General features: G+C 53.6%; 1 protein-coding gene across 1 annotated transcript in view; it reads right to left on the bottom strand.

Annotated features, from left to right (window-relative positions):
* Window positions 1-1,879: 1,879 nt before the first annotated feature.
* DENND6B (DENN domain containing 6B) overlaps window positions 1,880-19,044 on the bottom strand; it is a 31,313-nt gene continuing 14,148 nt past the window's right edge. The window contains exons 6-20 of the mRNA XM_059725614.1: window positions 18,521-18,626; window positions 17,106-17,185; window positions 16,108-16,170; window positions 15,156-15,211; window positions 14,752-14,874; window positions 13,850-13,945; window positions 13,646-13,740; window positions 12,981-13,046; window positions 11,274-11,338; window positions 10,693-10,782; window positions 8,755-8,808; window positions 8,125-8,234; window positions 7,263-7,365; window positions 4,226-4,300; window positions 1,880-3,130 (exon numbers count right to left, since the gene is read on the bottom strand). Coding sequence (XP_059581597.1) covers window positions 3,008-3,130; window positions 4,226-4,300; window positions 7,263-7,365; window positions 8,125-8,234; window positions 8,755-8,808; window positions 10,693-10,782; window positions 11,274-11,338; window positions 12,981-13,046; window positions 13,646-13,740; window positions 13,850-13,945; window positions 14,752-14,874; window positions 15,156-15,211; window positions 16,108-16,170; window positions 17,106-17,185; window positions 18,521-18,626 — 1,305 coding nt within the window. The 3' untranslated portion in view covers window positions 1,880-3,007. The remainder of the gene's footprint in view (window positions 3,131-4,225; window positions 4,301-7,262; window positions 7,366-8,124; window positions 8,235-8,754; window positions 8,809-10,692; window positions 10,783-11,273; window positions 11,339-12,980; window positions 13,047-13,645; window positions 13,741-13,849; window positions 13,946-14,751; window positions 14,875-15,155; window positions 15,212-16,107; window positions 16,171-17,105; window positions 17,186-18,520; window positions 18,627-19,044) is intronic.

The following is a 19,044-nucleotide window of genomic DNA, read 5'->3' as shown; positions in this document are numbered from 1 at the left end:
GCAGCGAGTGAGCATCCTTCTGCGCGTCGCCTAGCGGCGGTGGGGCTGCAGGAGGTGCAGTTGGCGCCTGGCCCCAGGCCTTCTTCCGTACACTGTGATCAGCCCTCCTCTCCGTGCTGCCTCGTTTCCACACACAGGCCGTCACCCCTGCAGCGGGGCGGGGACCTGGAATCCCTTATTCGGGTGAGGAAACCCCTCTGCGGGTCTGTGCCTCAGTTTCCCCATCTGGAACACAGTGATAATGCTTGCCCCCACCTTGCCAAGAGCTGTGGGGGCCAAAGGGGTAGAAAGCCCAGAGCAGGGCTGGACCAGGGGCAGCAAAACATCTGCTAAAGTGGGGAGGGAGGATCAGCCCCTCCCTTGTGCCTTGCTTGTACCCACACCTTGGAGGGAGGGAGCCAGGCCCTGGAAAGGGCCCTGCGGAGCAGGGAGGTGAAGCATCCAGCCCCCACCCCCCATCTTGGTTCCCCCAGGCCAGGTGCAGGGGGCCAGCAGTGACCCCAAGCAGGGGTCTTGCTCATTCCTCCAGCAAGGACCCTGGGTCCCATCCATGCACGCCATAGTACTCACAACTGCTGTGCACCATGGGGAGGCACCAGCTCTGGTCCTCCCACAGCCAGCAGGACCTGACCAGGCCAGTTCCTCCAGCTGCACCTGGCAGAGCCACACATGCCCACACCAGGCTGGGGGCCAGCCCAGTACTTCTCGGGCACCGTGGAGAGGGGCCAGGGCTGCAGCCAGCTGAGCCGGACTCCCAACTCAGTGGAGGAGGCTACGGAGGCCACAGCCATGGCAAGACCAGTGGCCGGCACTACGTGACAGCCAGGTACCCACTATGGGTAGCCTGGGTACCGCCTGCCCACTGGGCTTGGGCCCGTCACAGGCAGGGGTCACCAGGTGCCTTCGGGCCTGTTCCCCCCACCTGGCTGGAGCCCCGTCCAGGGCAGATGGGCAGGAGGCCCCTGCCTGCCTTGCACCCCAAAGTGCATGCGCCTCTCCTCCATCCCAGGCAGCAAAATCCCTGCTACGGTCCCAGCAGGATGGGCTAGAGCCACAGTCTCAGCCAGCTGCTCCCAGGGATGGGTTTAGAGGGACCACAGCCCATGCTCCAGGGGTGGCCTGATCCCCAGGCCTTCATCCCATGCCTGGGGCCTCTGGCCTGGCACCTGTGGTGGTAGAGCCAGGCACACTGGGGGCGTGAGGCAAAACACCCAGTTGTGTCTTGGGGTGCACTGCGACAGGGAGGACCAGCTGCTTCGAGGACTGGGACACGAGCCCTTTGCTCCAGCTGAGACCTGGTGCTGGCTCTGGGGAGGGGGGGAGCAGGACAGCCCTTTGGGGCATCAGGACACACATCCCCTCCGGCTCTTGCTCTGCTCCATTGCCAGCTGCTGTCCCAGCTGGGCCGAGCTCCCCACTGCTGCCCAGGGCAGGAGTGAGCCCACATTCCGCGCTCACCTCCTAGGTGTCCGTGCTGATCTACACCTGGCTGGTGGCCCCATCACTCAAGTGAGTCCCTACTTCCCAGGAGGGCAGGATGGGGCCCAGGCGTGGTGCGTGTGCCACCACTGCTAGGCCGGGCAGCGGCATGGCCTAGGCTGGTCCGCGTCCTGCTGGGGACAGCAACTGCTGTCTCCCCTGCTCCGCGAGTGCCCAGTGCGGCAGGCAAAACCGGGACAGTCTGGCCTTCAGCCCAGTAACGTGGCTGCCGGCTGGGAGCACGGGGCTGGGAGTAGAAAGCAGAGCAGCACCCTGGGCAGGGGAAGGGGCTCAGAGTGGCACTGCGGGGGGTGGCACACCTGCCCCCACTGTCCAGGGACCCAGGGCCCTGGCTGTCCCAGCCATCCCTGCCGCGGACCCCCTTTCCCAGTAAGGTCCTGAGACAGGAGGCAGGTTTTTTTTAACTACCCTTTACTACTATACAGGAGTCATTTCAACACAGTGCCGTCCTGGCCCAGCTGCGGAGACGGCAGCCCCACAGAACCAAAGGCAAGCACAGGGCTAGAGGAAGCAGCTGCCTCCACTCCCCTGCTCTGCTTTCTTCTAGTGTTTCCAGGTCCCGATTCAGAAGGGGAAGCTGCCAGGACGGGGCACGCAGGCTTGTGCTTTGCCAGCTCCCCCACATCAGAAACAGTCCAATGAAGGGCAGAGATGGACAGGGCACCACAAAAGGTGGCAGGGATCGCCCCTGGCTCCCCAGAGCACAACCCCAGGGCTTGGCTGAAGGTCCCCGCTACACAGACAAGCTACGGTCCAGGGACTGCACCGGACTAGGCGACAGCAAAATGTCGCTGGATGCCAAGGTCTCGCAACACAGCCCCTGAAGCAGTGAGAAGAGCAGGGAGGAGAGGGATGATCTGAGCAGTGCAAAGGCAGTGCACAGCCTGTTCCTCCAGGCACGCCTGTCCACGTCCCTTCAGTCCTGCTTTTAACAGCAGCAAGGCCATCAGTTCTGCGACGAGACACTGAGTCAGGTCCACACAGCTACAGAAGAGCCGGGCTGCCATGGACCAGGCATAGGGGACTGGAATTGCCTCTCGCTGGGAGCTGGAGCTGGTGTGTCCGGCGGGTCCTCGCCCACAGCAGGTCCTGCCCCTAGGGCGGTGGGCACAATGGAGGCAACAGCGGTAATGCAGTAGTGTGATCACAAGGATGGTGCGTTGTCAGCAAGATGTACGGTCTACATGGCCTAGCAAAGGGTGCTGGGAGCCTGGCTGCCTTCCCTCGGCCCTGCTGCAATGCAGATGGCCTGGCTGCATCATGAGGCCCCCCCAAACCCCCACTCTGGCTCCTCGGGGGGAGCAGGAGCGGCCAGGAAATGCTGCACTCGTAAGGCTTGTGCGGTCCCGTCAGTCCCAGCCCTCGCACTCTGCACTTGAACCCGCACGCACCAGCGGGCAGAGTCCAGGTCAGTGTGGCACCAGCTGGCTTTCGAAAACTGCTCGCTTACCGAGCCCACAGCTCTGAGCGGGGTCCTTTCCTCCCCGCAGAGTCCTCGTGCCCGGGCTTAGGGGTGGTGCAGCACTGTCTGGAGGTCCTCGGGCAGGGAGCCGATGATGGTCTCAATGTAGAGGCCCACCCGCTGCAGCGTTTCCTCCTTCACAGGGAGGTGATGGCACCTGGCTCTCACCTGCAGGGGGAAGGAGAAGAGGGAGAGTCTGTAACCATGGAGGCCTGTAGGAATTAGGAAATGCAGTCAGAGGTGATGGGTTGTTTGGTCGGGTACAAGCACGACAATTGCAGGAATCCATGGTTTGAGATGAGACAGACAGGGGGACCCCCTGGCTTCACAACCTCTGTGGGGAGCCTAGTCCAGTGCTTCACCACCCTCCTTGTGAGAAAGTTTTGCCTAATATCCAACCTCAACTTCCCTTGCTCCAGCTTAAGCCCATTGCTCCTTGTTCCGTCATCTGCCCTCACTGAGAACAGTTTTCAGCTAGGTCTGAACTCAGAAGAATATAACGCGATGAGAAATGCAGGGTGATAAAGGAGAGGAAAGAAAGATGGATGCTTGGCTAGCAAGAGCTGATCTGCCGAAGCCAGACAGCTAGGATCTTCCTCAGTAAGCCAGTTATAAGTATTTTGATCAGATGAGTTGACACAATGGTTTAAGGTGTTTGCACAGGGCTGGTCCTGCCTCAGGCAGGGTTGGACCAGGGGTGAGGCCGGCCGCAGCTCCCCGCGGCTCTGGGATTCTGCGATTGTAAACACCTGTAACAGTAATCACTGTGTGGGTGTTGTCATTAATAAGGGCCAACTTTTGGCAGGTGTGCCACAAATTAACCCCGTACCCTCCCTTGCCTGATCTGCTGCTCTGCTTCCTTCTTTGTGCTACTTGCCCAGTTTGCTGCTCTGCTTTCTGCTCCATCTCCCACTGCACTGCCAGTCCCCTACACAATCTGTCATGGGCCACACATCAGTCACCTGTTCTCTATCACGGGGTCCAAGCACCCCGTTCCACTTCTGCAGTTAACCTAAGCAAGCCCCATGCTATCACTTCATGTGGGTGTGATCTACAGGCCTTGGGAACTGCTGTCTTTGTGGGGCTGAGGAGAGCGACAGGGTCCCTTCAGCCTATGTAAGGGGGTCTTGTGGCCAGTCCTGGTGGATTCTGCCCTCCATCCAGTCCCTCCAGCCCGGAGAAGCGGCAGGAGCCCACTCATCTAAAGGGAAGGTGCGATCCAGGGGTCTCCACTTGGAATCCAAACAAATAGGAAAAACTGACCAGCTTCTCACGCAGCTTCAGAACCAGGTCCACAATCTCCACCTCCGACTTGTCTTTCATCCAGGCCACGATGTTCTGCAGGAAGAGAAGGGAAGTCACGGGAGGAGAACGGGGCAGGTCCTGTCAGAGCTAAGCCCTGACCAGCGCCCGACAGCATACATTGAAAGGGTTTTTTGGGGGGGATTGTTCTGACAGGGAAAGGGTTAATAGCTGGAAGGCAGGGGGGCTGGAGGGGGCCTGGCTAATAACTTGGCCTCATATGGTGCTGGAAGGGCCATATCCTGAGTGCTCTGGCTCTTTTTAGATGCTGGGGTTGGGGAAAGAGTTCCGTGGTAGCACTTTCCCTAATTATTGAAGTCAGGTTTTGGGGTTTTTTACATCTCTCAATTTAGCGGTCCTGTAATTGAGGATCTTGCCTTGAAGGGAGTGTGTACCCTCACAGCCTTGGCCGCCTCGGGGTCCTGTCGCACTCGCACACTAAGCCGAGCTCTGCTCAGGGTGTGCCTGGCAGGGCTGTTTAAGGAGGCAGCAGCTCAGGTGTCCCTGCAGCCCTGCCCTGTGCAGTGGAGCACCAGGCACTGCAGAGGTAGGAGACACTCAGGTGTGGGCCAGCAGCACCGGGACCGTCCCGTCAGGCCGCTCAGCTGAACGCGCGCACCGCGGGGAATCGCTGCAGGGGCTTCGGGCAGCAAGGGGTCGAGCAACAGGAGGCAGATCCCACCTGGGGCTCGCTCGGCTCTGGAAGGGCCTGAAAAGCCTGCTTCTTAGGGACGATTAAGAAGGGAATTGTAACAAAACAGAAAGTATCACGATGCCCCTTTATAAATCCACGGGGTGTCCACACCTTGAATGCTGTGCCCAGTTCTGGCTCCTGCACCTCCAAGAGGAGACAGAAGAGCTACAGCAGGTGCAAAGACGGGCAGTGAGGATGAGAAGCACTATGAAGGGGCTTCCCTAGGAGGAGACTCACGAGGCCAGGCCTGGGCAGGGCGGAAGGGATGCTGGAGGGGGCAGGAGAAGGGGTCCCAACACACAAAAATGGCCAAGAGAAAGTCTCTGGGGATCGATTGTTGCCTGTCTCTTCCCCAGACAAAGACGACAGGTCACAGCATGGACCAGGCAGGCCGCAGTTTAAGGGAAGTTTGTTTCACACAGTATGGAAACTCACTAAAGTGTGGAACTCATTGCCAAGGGATGGTGGGGACGCTGACAGTTTAGCCAGGTTCAAAGAGGGATTAGACACATGCTTGGAGGAAAGGGGCAGCAGGAGCTATGGAGCACGGGAGTGAGCAGCGCGGCCTCTGCATCAGAGCTTCCCAGGCTTTGCAAGGGGGGAAGAAAGGGGGGGAAAAAACCCTGGTCAGACCCAGTCACTCTCTTCCAGCCGCCCTTCTCTGCGGCTGTGTGGCACAGGAGACTGAGCAAGATGAACCTAGGGTCTGCCCCAGTCTTACAACAAATGAGCAGCAGCTGCCCACAGGAGCCAGCACAGGATGTATGCTGGCTGCTGGGAAGGCTGGGCTGATCCAAGCCCCAAGTCATGCTGTGGTGGCCATGCTTAGTAGTTGGGTCAGAAGGGACCTGAGAAGATCCTCAAGTCTGACCCCCTGCCATGGGCAGGAATGGATGCTGGGGTCAAACAACCCTGGCTAGGTGTCTATCTAGCCTCCTTCTGAAGACCCCCAGGGTAGGGGCCAGCACCACTTCCCTTGGAAGTTGGTTCCAGGTCCTAGCCACCCTGACAGTGACGTAGCACCTCCTGGTGTCTAGTCTGAATCTACTCTCCGTCAACTTATGGCCGTTGTTCCTAGTTACTCCCGGTAGTGCTCGGGGGGTCCCTGCTGGTAAGTTTATAGACGGTCACCAGATCACCCCTCAGCCTTCTCTTGTGGAGGCTGAACAGGTTCAGGTCCCGTCACCTCTCCTCGTAGGGCCTGCCCTGCTGTCCCCGTATCATGCGGGTGGCCTCCTCTGGACCCTCTCCAGGCTGTCCACATCCCTCCTGAAGTGCGGCGCCCAGAATTGGACGCAGTACTCCAACTGCAGCCTGACCAGTGTCACATAGAGGGGAAGGATCACCTCCTTGGACCTGCTCGTGATGCATCTGTGGATGCACAAGGTGCAGTTAGCCCTACTGACCGTGTCCTCACATTGGCAGCCCATGTTCATCTTGGAATCAATAATGACTCCAAGATCTCTTTCTGCCCCTGCACTGATGAGAAGGGAGTTCCCCAGCCTGTAGTTGTGCTGCTGGTTCTTCCTCCCCAGGTGCAGCACCTTGCACTTGTCAGTGTTGAATCCCATCCTACTCTCATCCGCCCACCCCTGTAACCTGTCCAGATCTAGATGTAGCCTATCCCTTCCTTCTAGCATGCCCACTTCTCCCCACATCTTAGTGTCATCCGCAAACTTTTACAAGGTGCTTTTCACCCCCTCGTCTAAGTCGCTGATGATGTTGAACAGCGCGGGCCCAAGGACCAAGCCCTTAGGAACCCCACTGCCCACATCCCTCCAGGTTGAAAATGACCCATCCACCACCACTCTCTTGGTGCGGCCCTCCAGCCAATTTGCCACCCATCTGACTGTGTAGGCATCAACACCACAGTCGCCTAATTTTTTTAATGCGAATGGGGTGAGAGACAGTGTCGAAGGCCTTCCTAAAGTCCAGAAAGACTACGTCCACTGCGATACCTGCGTCCAAGGATCTTGTGACCTGGTCGTAGAAGGCCGCCAGGTCGGTCTGACAGGACCTGCCTCGAATGAACCCATGTTGGTTGCCCCTGAGCATACACTCCTCTCCTGGGCCCTCGCAGATGTGCTCCTGGATAATTTTCTTAAAGAGCTTCCCCAGGACCAAGGTAAGACTAATGGGCCTATAGTTTCCTGGGTCCTCCTTCCTCCCTTGGAGGCAGAGTTGCTCCCCAGGGACACAAACCCAACTGTACCTCTGGAAGCCCTGGCCCCGGATGTGCCAGCCCCCCCCCTGCAGGTATTAAGTACCAGAAACCCAGCACGTTTTCTTGCTGCTGGAACGTACCGCCTCGCAGATGGCCTCCAAGTGCAGAGCCTCCAGCTTCTGGGTCATCTCCTTGTGCCTCTGACGGTACCAGCCATCGAAGTTGGGAGACTTGAAGAAACGCCTGAGGGGAGAGATGGAGCTGAGGTGAGACATAGGAAAGGCCATGGGGCCCTGGCAAATGGCAGGAGGGGTTTCTCTGTTGCACTCTGATCTCACATCCTACTAATAGGGTGTTTCCAACACACGTTCTGACTCTCTGGGTCTCCTTCGGCACCAAGCCTCCCTTCTCACTGAGTACCAGGTTTCAGATCCTTTTCTCCTCCCTCCTGGTTCTGGTGAAGGCTCCCCCTCCCTGCTCACAGCTCTATTTTCTTACAACAGTGAGGGGGACCCTCCCATCCCACCATTTCCTAAAGATCCTGTAGCACCTTACAGTCACGCCAGGGCTGGGGCTAGGTAGCAAAGGCACAACGACTGTCATGTCATGCTGGACCAGACCCAGGACCTGTATAGGGCAGTGTCCTGCCAGTGCCAGGAGCCAGGTGGGCAGCAATGGAGTAAGTGTGCCTATGGGGGAAGTTTCTCCTCGGTTCTATCAGTCACTAATTAACACAGGCCTCAAAGCAGGAGGTTTTACAGGCCAAAAGCCTGCCAGCTCCAACTCTTTTCAGCGGTTTTGAATCAGTAACAGGAGATAAACTCTGCTGCTGCCCTTGGCCAGTATTAGCCAATTTCTTCCTGGCATCAAGCTTCCCAAGTGACCAGGCTTGTCCTTGTGCTGCCCTCTCCTTTCACTATATCCAAAGCAGGATCTGGCAGGTACGTGCATTATAAGCCAGTCCCCACTGCGGGGAAAAGGCAACTGACCCCACGTTCTTACCGATAGAGACCTAACCAGTCCCCCTTCAGGACACAGGTGAGCTGGGGACCAGCATGCTCAAGGGTCTTCATGAAATCTTCCTGTCGGAAAGGCCGGATCTGGGGAGGATTCTGTGCAATAGAGAACATGTCACCAGGCAGCTAGGAGGTGCATCGGGCATGGGGTTCAGACTTGCTAGGAGCAGTCTAGGCAGGATGCATCCAAAACCCATAAGAGCTAGCAATACCCAAAAGCATACATCTCCTGCAGTTCTGCTAGGATAGTCCTAGCTGCAGACCTGTTAGCAACCTTGCTGAGCTGAAAAATCACTGCAGACAGCAAGCCTCCATTTCCAACATTCATCCAAACTCCTTTTCCCAGGGACAACAACCCTGTTCTTGTGCACAGTGGGCCACAGACCACTACATCCTTCCTATAGCAGTCCCACCTGCTTGGTGGGGGAGTAAGTTTTAGCCCCTTGAGGCCAAGATTTCGGCAGGTCTGGGCCTGGAGTTGTTTTCCCCATACATGAGCAGTTTGTTGCAATTTGGGCCACCGGGGCCATTTGCAAAGAAAACAATCAGCACAAGTGTGCAGCCATTCCCAACCCACATCTGGAAATCAAGTCCCAGCAGCCCACGCCACCCCTACCTTCCACGGTGTGATGGCCCTCTGCAGAGGCATCAGGCTGGCGATGTAGTGCTCCTGGGGATCAACAGTGAACACCAGTTAGAAGAACCGGAGCCTGCTGCAAGGCCACTCACTTCCACACTGTGCTCCAAGTGCTAGAAGGGCACCCTGGGTACCACTCCCTCCCCTCCTTTTTCACTTCGCTGCGTGTGTCTGCACACGTGCAGTTGGTCCTGCTGGCCGATTTCCCATCCAAAGCCAGGACATCAGAACTGGCTGCAGTGGAAGCATTGGGGGGTAATACAGGCTGAGATCCACACCAGGGACTAGGACTCTAAGACATTGCTGACATCCCCCCAGGGAAGGAAGGCTGAGAAAATCACCGTGTTTCTAATGGGACAGCCTGGCATTGGGAGTCGGCAGCTTTCCAGCATGGGAGAGGATGGTGGGACTGGAAAGGAGAAAGTACTGCCACCCTGGTGGCACCCACCACAAACTCAGGGCCACAGCAGGGGCCTTCAGGATCTAGAAGTTCTCAAACTTGCGTATCGATCTTAACCACATTTCCAAGAGAGGATGATGGCAGGGGGATTTCTCTAGCCTAGTTTTCACAGGACTAGCTCCCCAACCCCCGCTGTAAACATCTGCCTTGGACACTGCCTGAGACCACAAATAGGTGCAAGAAGCCAACTGCAAGGAAAACCTGACGGGGGAAAAGGTTTTTTTTAACTGGTACCTGATGTGTTAGGAGCAAGATCACAGATCTTTTTGCCGGGCACAGTAATGGTCAAACCCACCAGAACAGCGGGGCACAGCCTCTGGCCCACGGGCCAGATCTAGCCTGCACAGATGTGTCGTCTGGGCCACAGGGCTTGCCACAGGGCTGGACACATGGCAGTGCTAATTACACCCACAGCTGCAGCAATCATTGCTGCCACCAGTCCCTCACCAGCAAATTTCCTGACCCATGGACTGTCCCGTGGTTGGGATGACGCAGCCCCAGGCACCATGGGGCTGTGCTGGCATTTCCGATTGCATCTGCAGATCAACCTTGGGTGCCAATCTTGCAAGGATCTGGCCTGCAGACCAGCCCCATGCCACCCATCAACTCTTGGGACTGGACAGGTCTGCCCTAGAACATGCCTATCAACAGACAGAGAAGTCGTGGACTCCTCATCCCTGGAGAGGGTGGGCAGCCACTGAGCAGAGATGACCTAGGAGTAGCGATGCCTGTGCTCTGCTATGGGAATTTCCCAGGCTTCTGGGCAGTGCTGATTGCTACCCCCTACCCATTTTGCTCTCTTTGTCAGGGGGTTTTTAAGCCTCCCTCAGAAGCAGTGGGTGCTGGCTGCAGCCCAGGATGGGGATAGGGACTGGACTGTGCCAATGCTCCTGCTGGGATCAACCCTGCAGAGTCCTGGCTTGAGGGTCTTGCTCTTCTGCATAGGGTCAGACTGATGCTGCATTGGGGGCAGGAAGGAATTTTACCCCCTGGTCAAATTGGTAGAGATTGCAGGGGTTTTTGCCCTCCTCTCCAGCAGGGGCACAGCCTCTACCTAGGATCTCTTAAGTTTATATTAATAACCTTTTATAAAAGCAGGACATTGGCTGCTGCGGTCTCCCTGCTTTACCTGGAGCTGGGTGTTGCATCTCAAATTGTAACAGGCCTGGCAGTAGTTTTACTAAGAGATTAGATGATGGTTTGTATAGGATGGTTTGGATATGGATAATCCTGCCTCAGGCAGGGGACTGGACTAGAAGAGACCGCTGGAGGTCCCTGCCAGCCCGACTTCTCTACGATGATGATTTTATGACAGATCTGTTCCTCTCTAAGAGCGACGTGACCATCTAAGAGTGCACTGGTGTGACATATCTGAATCCACGATAGCTGCTCAGACACTACGGAAGGTATACAGCAGCATTCCCATTCCTCCATCTGACAGACCACCCTGAACTCACCAGGGGGATGATGAAACTCTGGGTCAGCTCTAAGAGGTGACGTCTCAGAAGGGCGCTCTGGACTTCCGAGGGGCGCTTCCTCTGAATCCCCTGCAGGCAGAGAGACATTACAGCAAAGCAGGGAGCTCAAGGTGACAACATTTTTCAGTCAGTGGCTTTGACAGCTAAGTACGGAGGTCATGCAAGTGCGCGCAGCATTCTCAACCTGAATGCTGCGACTACTGGCAGTGGAGGACCCAGCTGGATAAATCAGTTTTGTGCATGCTCCCACGTACCGCCCAGAGCAAAAGATCCGCCCACATGAGACATCAACATGAGATCTCATTCACATTAGATGGCTTAACTCTTCAGAATATGATCAGCTCTCACCTCCCCTGCTAAATAGGCACTGGAATTTAATTTAGGTGAAAAATCCTAGCGCGGCAGGACAAGAAGAGTGTTCTGGGGCAATATAAACTCATGGTCATATAATATAGGCTGACCCATGAGACACAGAAATCATGTGCTTCAGCAGTTAAATACAGCCTCTTGTTCCCTACTTCCCCATCAGGAGATACAGGAGACAGACAGGAAGCACCTACCTTCAACAGCCTCTTTATCAGAGTTTTGTCTTTGTGCAGAAAAGTCTTGTAAGACGTGTAGATTCCTAGAGAGAGAGATCACCATCCACCATGCACCATTTTTAAAGGTAGTAAAAATCATAAATTATAAAAATATTTTAAACTATATCTTGTTTTATATTGTAAGACCCTCCCATGGGCCTATTTTGGGGAGGGTAGCATATACATCTAGTAAATTAATGAATCAATATAGTAGGGTTTCAGTTGTGAGCAAAGGAGAATTTTCCAGAAAGGGTCATAAACTGTTAGGAGAAATCGAACTGAAAAGACTCCTGAGATCACCAGAGCTGCTGCTACAAGTGACACTCAGGACTGGATTAAACCTGAGCATTTCTCAGCAGCCCGAGGCTCCCGTCATGTAACCAATGGAGTTAGCCCTGGATGAAGCCCAAGCTGATTAGTTTATAGGCACACAGGTGCATCTCCCCAGCTGGGTAATACTGGCTCTCATCACAGTATAATGCCCCCACCCCAGATACACAAAACAAAAATAAAACTCTCTCAGTTGCCCCTCAACCTGTCAGACAGAAAATCCAATGCATCTCTACTGGTGATGGCCTGTGGAGGAGGAGATGTGCTGCGCACCTCATGGGACCTAGTTAAAAGTCTCGGGGATGAGTTGGAAGCATGGCACAACCCATGGTCTCGGCTCCTCCACAAGGGACTTCCCTACTCCAGGCCTGACCTCCCCAGAAGTCCTGTCCCCCACATTCATGAGCCTTTCCATACTGCCCTAGTTTCATTTCTTCAGTGGAATAAAGCTATCCTGGGAGGTCCCAGTGATGAGGCAGCCAGGTTCTGAGGATGAAGGTCACTCAGAGCATGAGGACAGACTGAGCTCCACTACCAAGGGAGAGGCAGTGCAGTGCAGGGAGGAGCACACTGGTGTGATGTACTTCTGTGATCTTTGCTGCTATGCAAACCAGGTTCTACACTGCTACCACAGGAAATATAACTGGCTTCAGACCCCAACACGTGGCTCTCTTAAGGACAAGCAAGTGTCTTCTGGCCAGGTGGAGATGGAAACGGGTGCTTTTTGCCACTTCCAGGACCTGCCTTAGCCTGAGGCTCCCAGCTCACATACAGCGTGAGGGGCAATGCTGCAGCATGGCTGAGTGAGCTAAGGAGAACTGAAGCCAAAACTCAGCTGTATTGCTAGAGAGGGGGGCAAAAGAGTAGGTGTGCCAGGGAAAGGAAAACAGGTGGGTGATTCAATCTACCTACAGAGCCCTAAATAAAGGAGAGCCACTCAAATCACTGGTTTACTATGACAGCTTGCACAAAACTATGAAGCTGCTTCTACCATCTCCAAGGCTTCTCTTTTCTTAGTCACCCTAATGGGATTTCCAAAGCAAGAGAGGAAAAGCCTTTCCATTTCCTGAGACTTTTCTCTACATCAGAAGCCTTTAGAGAGCTAAGTTATAATAGCAGAGGGCTCAAGAGAGCCCAGGCTAGGAAGAAGACCTGACTCAAGTGAGGGAAAGAGGAAGCCAAGGCTCCTCAGAATAACTGCATCGCGACTGGAAGCAGCCCAGTGGCCCTGGAGCTCCCATCCGTTAAGGGATGGCGGGTAACACCCATGATGCCTACACCATTGCGAGACCCACATCTCAACCGAAAACAAGCATAAATGCAGTCAAACCATATCTGACACAGAACAGCAGTTACCCGGCTTAGTGTCCAGAGTTTTCAGTTTGGCTAGTTTCTTCACCTTGACTTGCTTGGGTAAGTCGCCTGCGGAAAGACACACGCCGGCGAGCAGCAGGTTATAAAAGCTCCAGAGCCCTCCTCTTCAGCAGGGAATGTAAGGGAGGGCTCACACTACAGAATCTAGACTTCATCCTCCTGTGATGTGAGCCCTGAGCTAGTGCTGGCATCCCAGGGGCCAAGGGAGCTCTCCGACCTGACCCTACAAGTCAAGGGTGCTCGCAGGAAGCCAAGGATGAGGGGGGTCTTGTGGAAAAGAATGCCTCAGTCCATGCTACAGCCAAACTCAGCTTTCCAAGTGATAACACCTGGTCCTCCCTTCCAGGCCCTTCTCTCCTGCTCCCCTGTACCATCTTTCCCAAGAAAAGCCTTTCACTTCCTTAAGGTGCAGAAGGAAAGAAACACTAAGCTTGTTCCAATTTACTAATGAGTTTCCGACTGTTCGAACTCAGCACATCAAGCAAGTGGGAGATCAAGAAGCCTGGTCTACCCTTTCTGGTGCCCTGATCTTCGTAAAGATAGAGACATATGTACCTGACTGGGAGTGCCCTGAATCTATAAAAGCCACTTCCCTATAGAAAAAAAATGTCTAAAGTAACAAGACAGCCTTGTGGGATACCCCTTACCTGACATTTTGAGCTCTCCAACCCGAAGGATGTGTGGCCAGTGCTGTAGTGTTTTGATAAAGAAAGGATTTGTTACTCCCACGACAATGTTTGGCCTGTAGAGAGAAGAAGGGGGAAGCTTGAGCAACACTACTGCCAAGGGACCCATAACGTATTTGTGATAAATGAGCAGTCTCCGTCACAGGGGACCATTAGGGTACTCACGGGGCTTGCGTCCTGGTGGTGTACTCCCTAAACTCACTGTCATGGATGGTGAAATATGGGCGGTAGTCACAGCAATATTTTAGAGGAGCCAGACAGCTGCAAGAACAACAGTGAAGGAAAAGGGGGTGAACCAGGTGACCCTCCCTTTTAAGGCAGCTCAACCCTAAAGAGGAACTAGGTCAAGTGTACTGTCAAAGGAAACAGTTGGGACATGCTTTCCTCTCCAAATTGAGGCAGCTTTTAAAACTGGGAAGAGGAGAACTTGCATTTGGTTTCAAAACCAACACCTCTCCCACCAACAGGCAAGCCGAATCACTGCTCTCTTCCCAGTTCTGACATTGGGATGATGTACTTGGGGCTGGTCCTGCTTTGAGCAGGGGGTTGGACTAGATGTGACCTCCTAGATCCCTTCAACCCTTATTTTCTACAATACTATGAAAACAGAAACAAGTCTCTTTCGAACAAAATAATGATGCTGTTTTCCATCTTACGAATATACCGTATTTTCTCACATACAATATGCCCTGGAATAGAAACACACCCCTTGTTTTTAAAAGGCTGAATGAAGAAAGAGAGATCTTTCCCTGTGGTAACCGAGTAGCAGCAGCTAGCGAGCAGAGTCTGGTCACTGGTCTGTACCCTGTTAGTAGCCTGCAGATTTTACTTGTACTTTTTGTGATATCAGCAGAAACTTATTACCAGATTTCTTGCATTTAATGCACACCAACATTTTCAGCAGCCAGTTTTTGGGGGAAAGCGTGTCCGTACACTAGAAAATATGGTACTTTCATGTACACATTAATCATAAGCAAATCACTTCACAGGGTGATGATTCTCAAGGGAGGAGGATTAACAGGCTCATTCAGTTCAGTCACTTGCAAACCAGAATTCATGCCAAGTACCTGGTAAGGGCCAGAACGATTTCTGAGGAAACAGTAGGAGATGGTGCCATTACAACAACTGGCTCCCCCAGTAGCATGAGCTCCCACAGCATCTGGATGTGAATCAGCAGTGGCTGGAAGCATCTGTTAGTGAGAAAAAGCAAGACACAGGGTGAGGCTCGAGACGACGCTCCTAAAAGAAAATAAGAAGACCATGCTGTGACAGTCAGGTGCTCCTCTCCATCCTGTGAAGGTCCCTTAAACACTGCATGGCCCCCACGAACCCACCAGACTGAGGCTCTTTGCCAGCAACAACTTTGTGATCACATTTGATAACTGCCACCCTCCCAATCAGCTAACACCACTGAGAGCAGAGGAGGAGGAGGCAGGAAGGGGGGACTGTGCTGAGAGAAGCTCACTCTTACCTGAAGAGATCTAGCTCGTGAACGGTGGGCAGCACTAACGGGGCCGGTAACAGATTCTGAGTGGAAGAGAAGAAAGCGAGTTAATGAAAGCAGCATTCTGAGCTGCCTGCGTCAGTCCTACAAAGTAGTCCCCTCTAGAGCAAGTACCAAAGCACCCAAAAATGTAGACAAGCATAATGCCTGCAGAGGCCAGCACCAGGGGCAAACCACTCAGCCAGCCAAGGTCACACAGAATTTCCCCTTCAGAAGCCAGCCAAAAGCCCTGCCTTACAAGCTCTGGGGACTTCCCAAAGATGCTTTATTCCCCCGAGCTTCCACTGGAATATGGGAAAGAGGTAAGGGAACTGGGTGGATGCCAACAGTCCAGAATGCATGAGAATCATAAAGAATTGCAGAAAGAAGGACCGGAAGGGACCTATAAGATCATCAAGTCTAGTCCCAGAAGGAAATAAAGGGAAGGGGCGAACAAGATCAGCGATCTAAAGTGAGCCACGAAACCAGGGCAGCATCAACTTGGGGGCCAGCTGATTTGGGAACTCTCAGGAGAGGAGAGGCAGACAGAAAAGCACACCGGTTACAGTGGATTGACACCCTGTGTGGAGGTCCCCGTGTGAAAGTACCCTATGGTCCGTGTTGAACAGGATGTAGTTCAACACAAGGGATTCCCATATGGCAACCTTCACGCAGGGGATTTAACATGATTCAACTTACGCACACTGTTTCCACCCCTCCAGCTGACTCACCTCGCCTCTTCTGAGAGCCGCTGTACAGACAACCTCAGGGATTTCTGTACCCAGGCAGGAGTCAGTGTCAGTGTAGCTAGGTGGGAGCCTGAAGAGTTTGGTGAATGAACTAACTTGAGGGGAATGGAGAGGAAGCTACCAGTCCAGGCAGGGCACTGGACAAGCTCCAGGATCTCTCTCACTTAAACACACTCTTTCCTTCATCTTACCTCCTGATTGAACTGCTTCACAGGGCTCGATCCAGGTTTATCCACCCGAGATGGGATTCTCACCTGGATTACATTAAGAAAGAGAAGTTATTGAGGGGAGACAAGCTGAGCTGGCAGGCATGCACACGCTACCTTCCCTGACATCTGCCCCTGTAAGAGACAAGCAAATTGCTCATGGAACAAATCTACATGTGTACAACAAATCTATGAGTGGACAACAAACTGAATAGGAAACAACAGTGTGACTCTTGTTGCCAAGAAGGCTACAGGCATCCTGGGCTGCACTGGCAGGAGAGCTGCCAGCAGATCAAGGGCAGTGACTCTTCCCCTCTATTCAGCACTGGGGAGGCCACATCTGGAGTCCTGTGTCCAGTTGTGAGCCCCCACTACAGAAAGGATGTAGACAAATTGGAGAGAATCCAGTGAAGAGCAATGAAAAGGGTTGCAGGCTGGGGGACCTGACTTGTGAGGCTGAGAGAACTGGGCTTACTGAGTCTGCAGAAGGGAAGACTGAGGTGGGATTTGACAGAAGCCTTCAACTCCCTGCAGGGGGGCTGCAAAGAGGATGGAGCTGGGCTGCTCTTGGTGGTGGCAGATGACAGGACAAGGAGCAATGGGCTCAAGTTGCAGCAAGGGGAGTTTAAGTTGGCTATGAGGAAAAGCTCTCTCACTTGAAGGGTAGTGAAGCACTGGAACAGGTTACCCAGAGAGGTTGGGGAATCTCCATCCTTGGAGGTTTTGAAGACCTGGCTAGACAAAGCCTTGTCTGGGATGATGTAGTTGAGGCTGGTCCTGCTTTGAGCAGCAGGTTGAACTAGATGTGACCTCCTGAGCTTCCTTCCAACCCACATTTTCTATGATTCTATAATCAGGCTAAAGGAAAAAACTGAGGCACCAGCAAACATCCCCACCCAGTGGCAAAAAACATGCAGGAGACCTTCCCATCCTGCCTTGGCGCTGGGGCTTGGGGATTTCAGTGCAGAAGCAGCAGTAAGCACCTGAATGACCACTCCCATGACTGGAAGGTTCAAAGTCTGTCCTGGCGCTGGCCCAGGCCACTGATCGATTTCATTGCACACTGCAAAAATACAGGCAAAGAAGGGGTTAATCCAAAGGCCGACTCCAGTCCCCACGAGCCCCTGCTGACCTGTGGCAGGATGCTAGCTGGTTTTTGCTACCCCTCAGCGCATGTGACTCTGCTTAAGCCAAGATTAGATCAGAGTGGTAACACTGGAGTCTGTCTATTGCAATTATCACTCCAATCAGCAGAGCTGCACTGGCAGTGAATCAAGACTATCCAGTTGGCAAGCAGAGAATAAAGCCACCGATAGCGACAAAGCACCCACGCTCGTTCCTTTTCAGAAAGAGATCTCAGCTGAGGCTGATGGCACCACTGACTACAGCTGCCGCACACTGCCCATTATAAATCCCTTTTCCTCCAGTTTTGATAACTTCTTCAAACCTTCAGGCTGAATTCTTTTTTGCTTTGGGGAAATTTCAGCCCAAACGTTCCACCTGTTTCTAAAATAACACCTAGTTTTGCCCACATTAAAAAAATAGAAGTCCTGGCCTCCTTTCCTTACAGACATGATTGCAATTCATGTAGAAGGGACTGGAAAGTTTTGGGAGAGAAACTTGTGAAGCAGAGGTGGGCATCCAGCTGTTTACATAAACCCACTGCTCCGATACTCCACTGTTTCTGCCCCCACCCACCACTTGGCTAAATGACAAGTGTAATCACACCTCGCACATGTCCGGTAGAGGTTTGTTAGCACTATAAAGCCAAATGAAAGACTGCCCATTGTACTGCCACTGCAGCTCTCGTGTGGGTTGGATCAGGCCCAGGCACTGGAACTGAATGTGCTCTCAATGCTCCCCTCAGCACTGGGTCAGGCAGGAGGAGAGAGCTCCCTGATTCAAATGCAAAGCGGACTAAGAATTGCCACTGACTGGGTCAGACCATAGGTCCATCTTACCCAGTCTCCCGTGTCATACAGCAGCAGAGAGCGGAGGCTGGAAGGGAGAGTGACTGGGTCCAAGCAGGGTTTTCCCCTGTTCCTCTCTCCCTTGCAGCATCCAGTACTGAAGGTCCAGGCAGGTCTGATGCAGAGGCCGTGCCCCTCACTCCCATGCTCCAGAGCTCCCCATGCCCCTTTCCTTTCAGCATGTGTCCAATCCCTTTTTTTTAATCTGGCTAAGGACAGAAAACTGAGGAGGAGGGGTGAGAGAAGGGAAACTGGGACTGGACTTGGGCATGAACTGAAACAGATCTGACAAACAGCTGGATGCAGAAGGGAAGCTGGGACTGGTTTGGCAAAACAGCCTAGACAACGAGCATCTTTCAGCTACCTCCATATAAAAACCCTTAACGCACTTAGACATGCAAACGCTTGCTCCTGCCCAGTCTTCTCACCTGCCTCCAAGCACGGCTCCAGCTTGTCGAAGTACTCCGGAGCAATCAGCTGCAGCAGCGACTGGAACAGGTTCACGTAGGGCAGGCGCGACACCAGCACTAGAGACTGTAACAGGCACATTTATGAGTCAGGGCAGCACCATCACCACTGCTGTACACACCAGAGGTGCCCAGATTCTGTCTACCCAAAGGCTACAGTGCAAGTTTACCTTGAAGCCAAAGGCAGTATCTATTGCATTTACTTGAACCCCACAGGCACCTTTCCTTACAGGACTTTATATAAACTATTTACAGTGAAGAAGGAACAGTCTTGCTACTGCCCTTGCAAGGGTCTACCACTGGGCTGCCCAGGCTTACAGAAGAGCCTGAATACCTGCAGAAGCTGCTGTAAAAATGAAAGACTCCAGCTGCAAGCTTCCACTAGAGGCCACTGCAAGCACAAGAAATGACCCTGTAGCCCAGCTAAAAAAATAAATCAGCCAGTAGAAAGATGGCAAGGAACTGCCACAAGAGGTCCAAAGGTA

The sequence above is a fragment of the Alligator mississippiensis genome, chromosome 4 (genome assembly GCF_030867095.1).
Source record: "Alligator mississippiensis isolate rAllMis1 chromosome 4, rAllMis1, whole genome shotgun sequence".
NCBI classification, from domain to species: Eukaryota; Metazoa; Chordata; order Crocodylia; family Alligatoridae; genus Alligator; species Alligator mississippiensis.
This window is presented reverse-complemented; position numbering and strand designations above follow the sequence as displayed.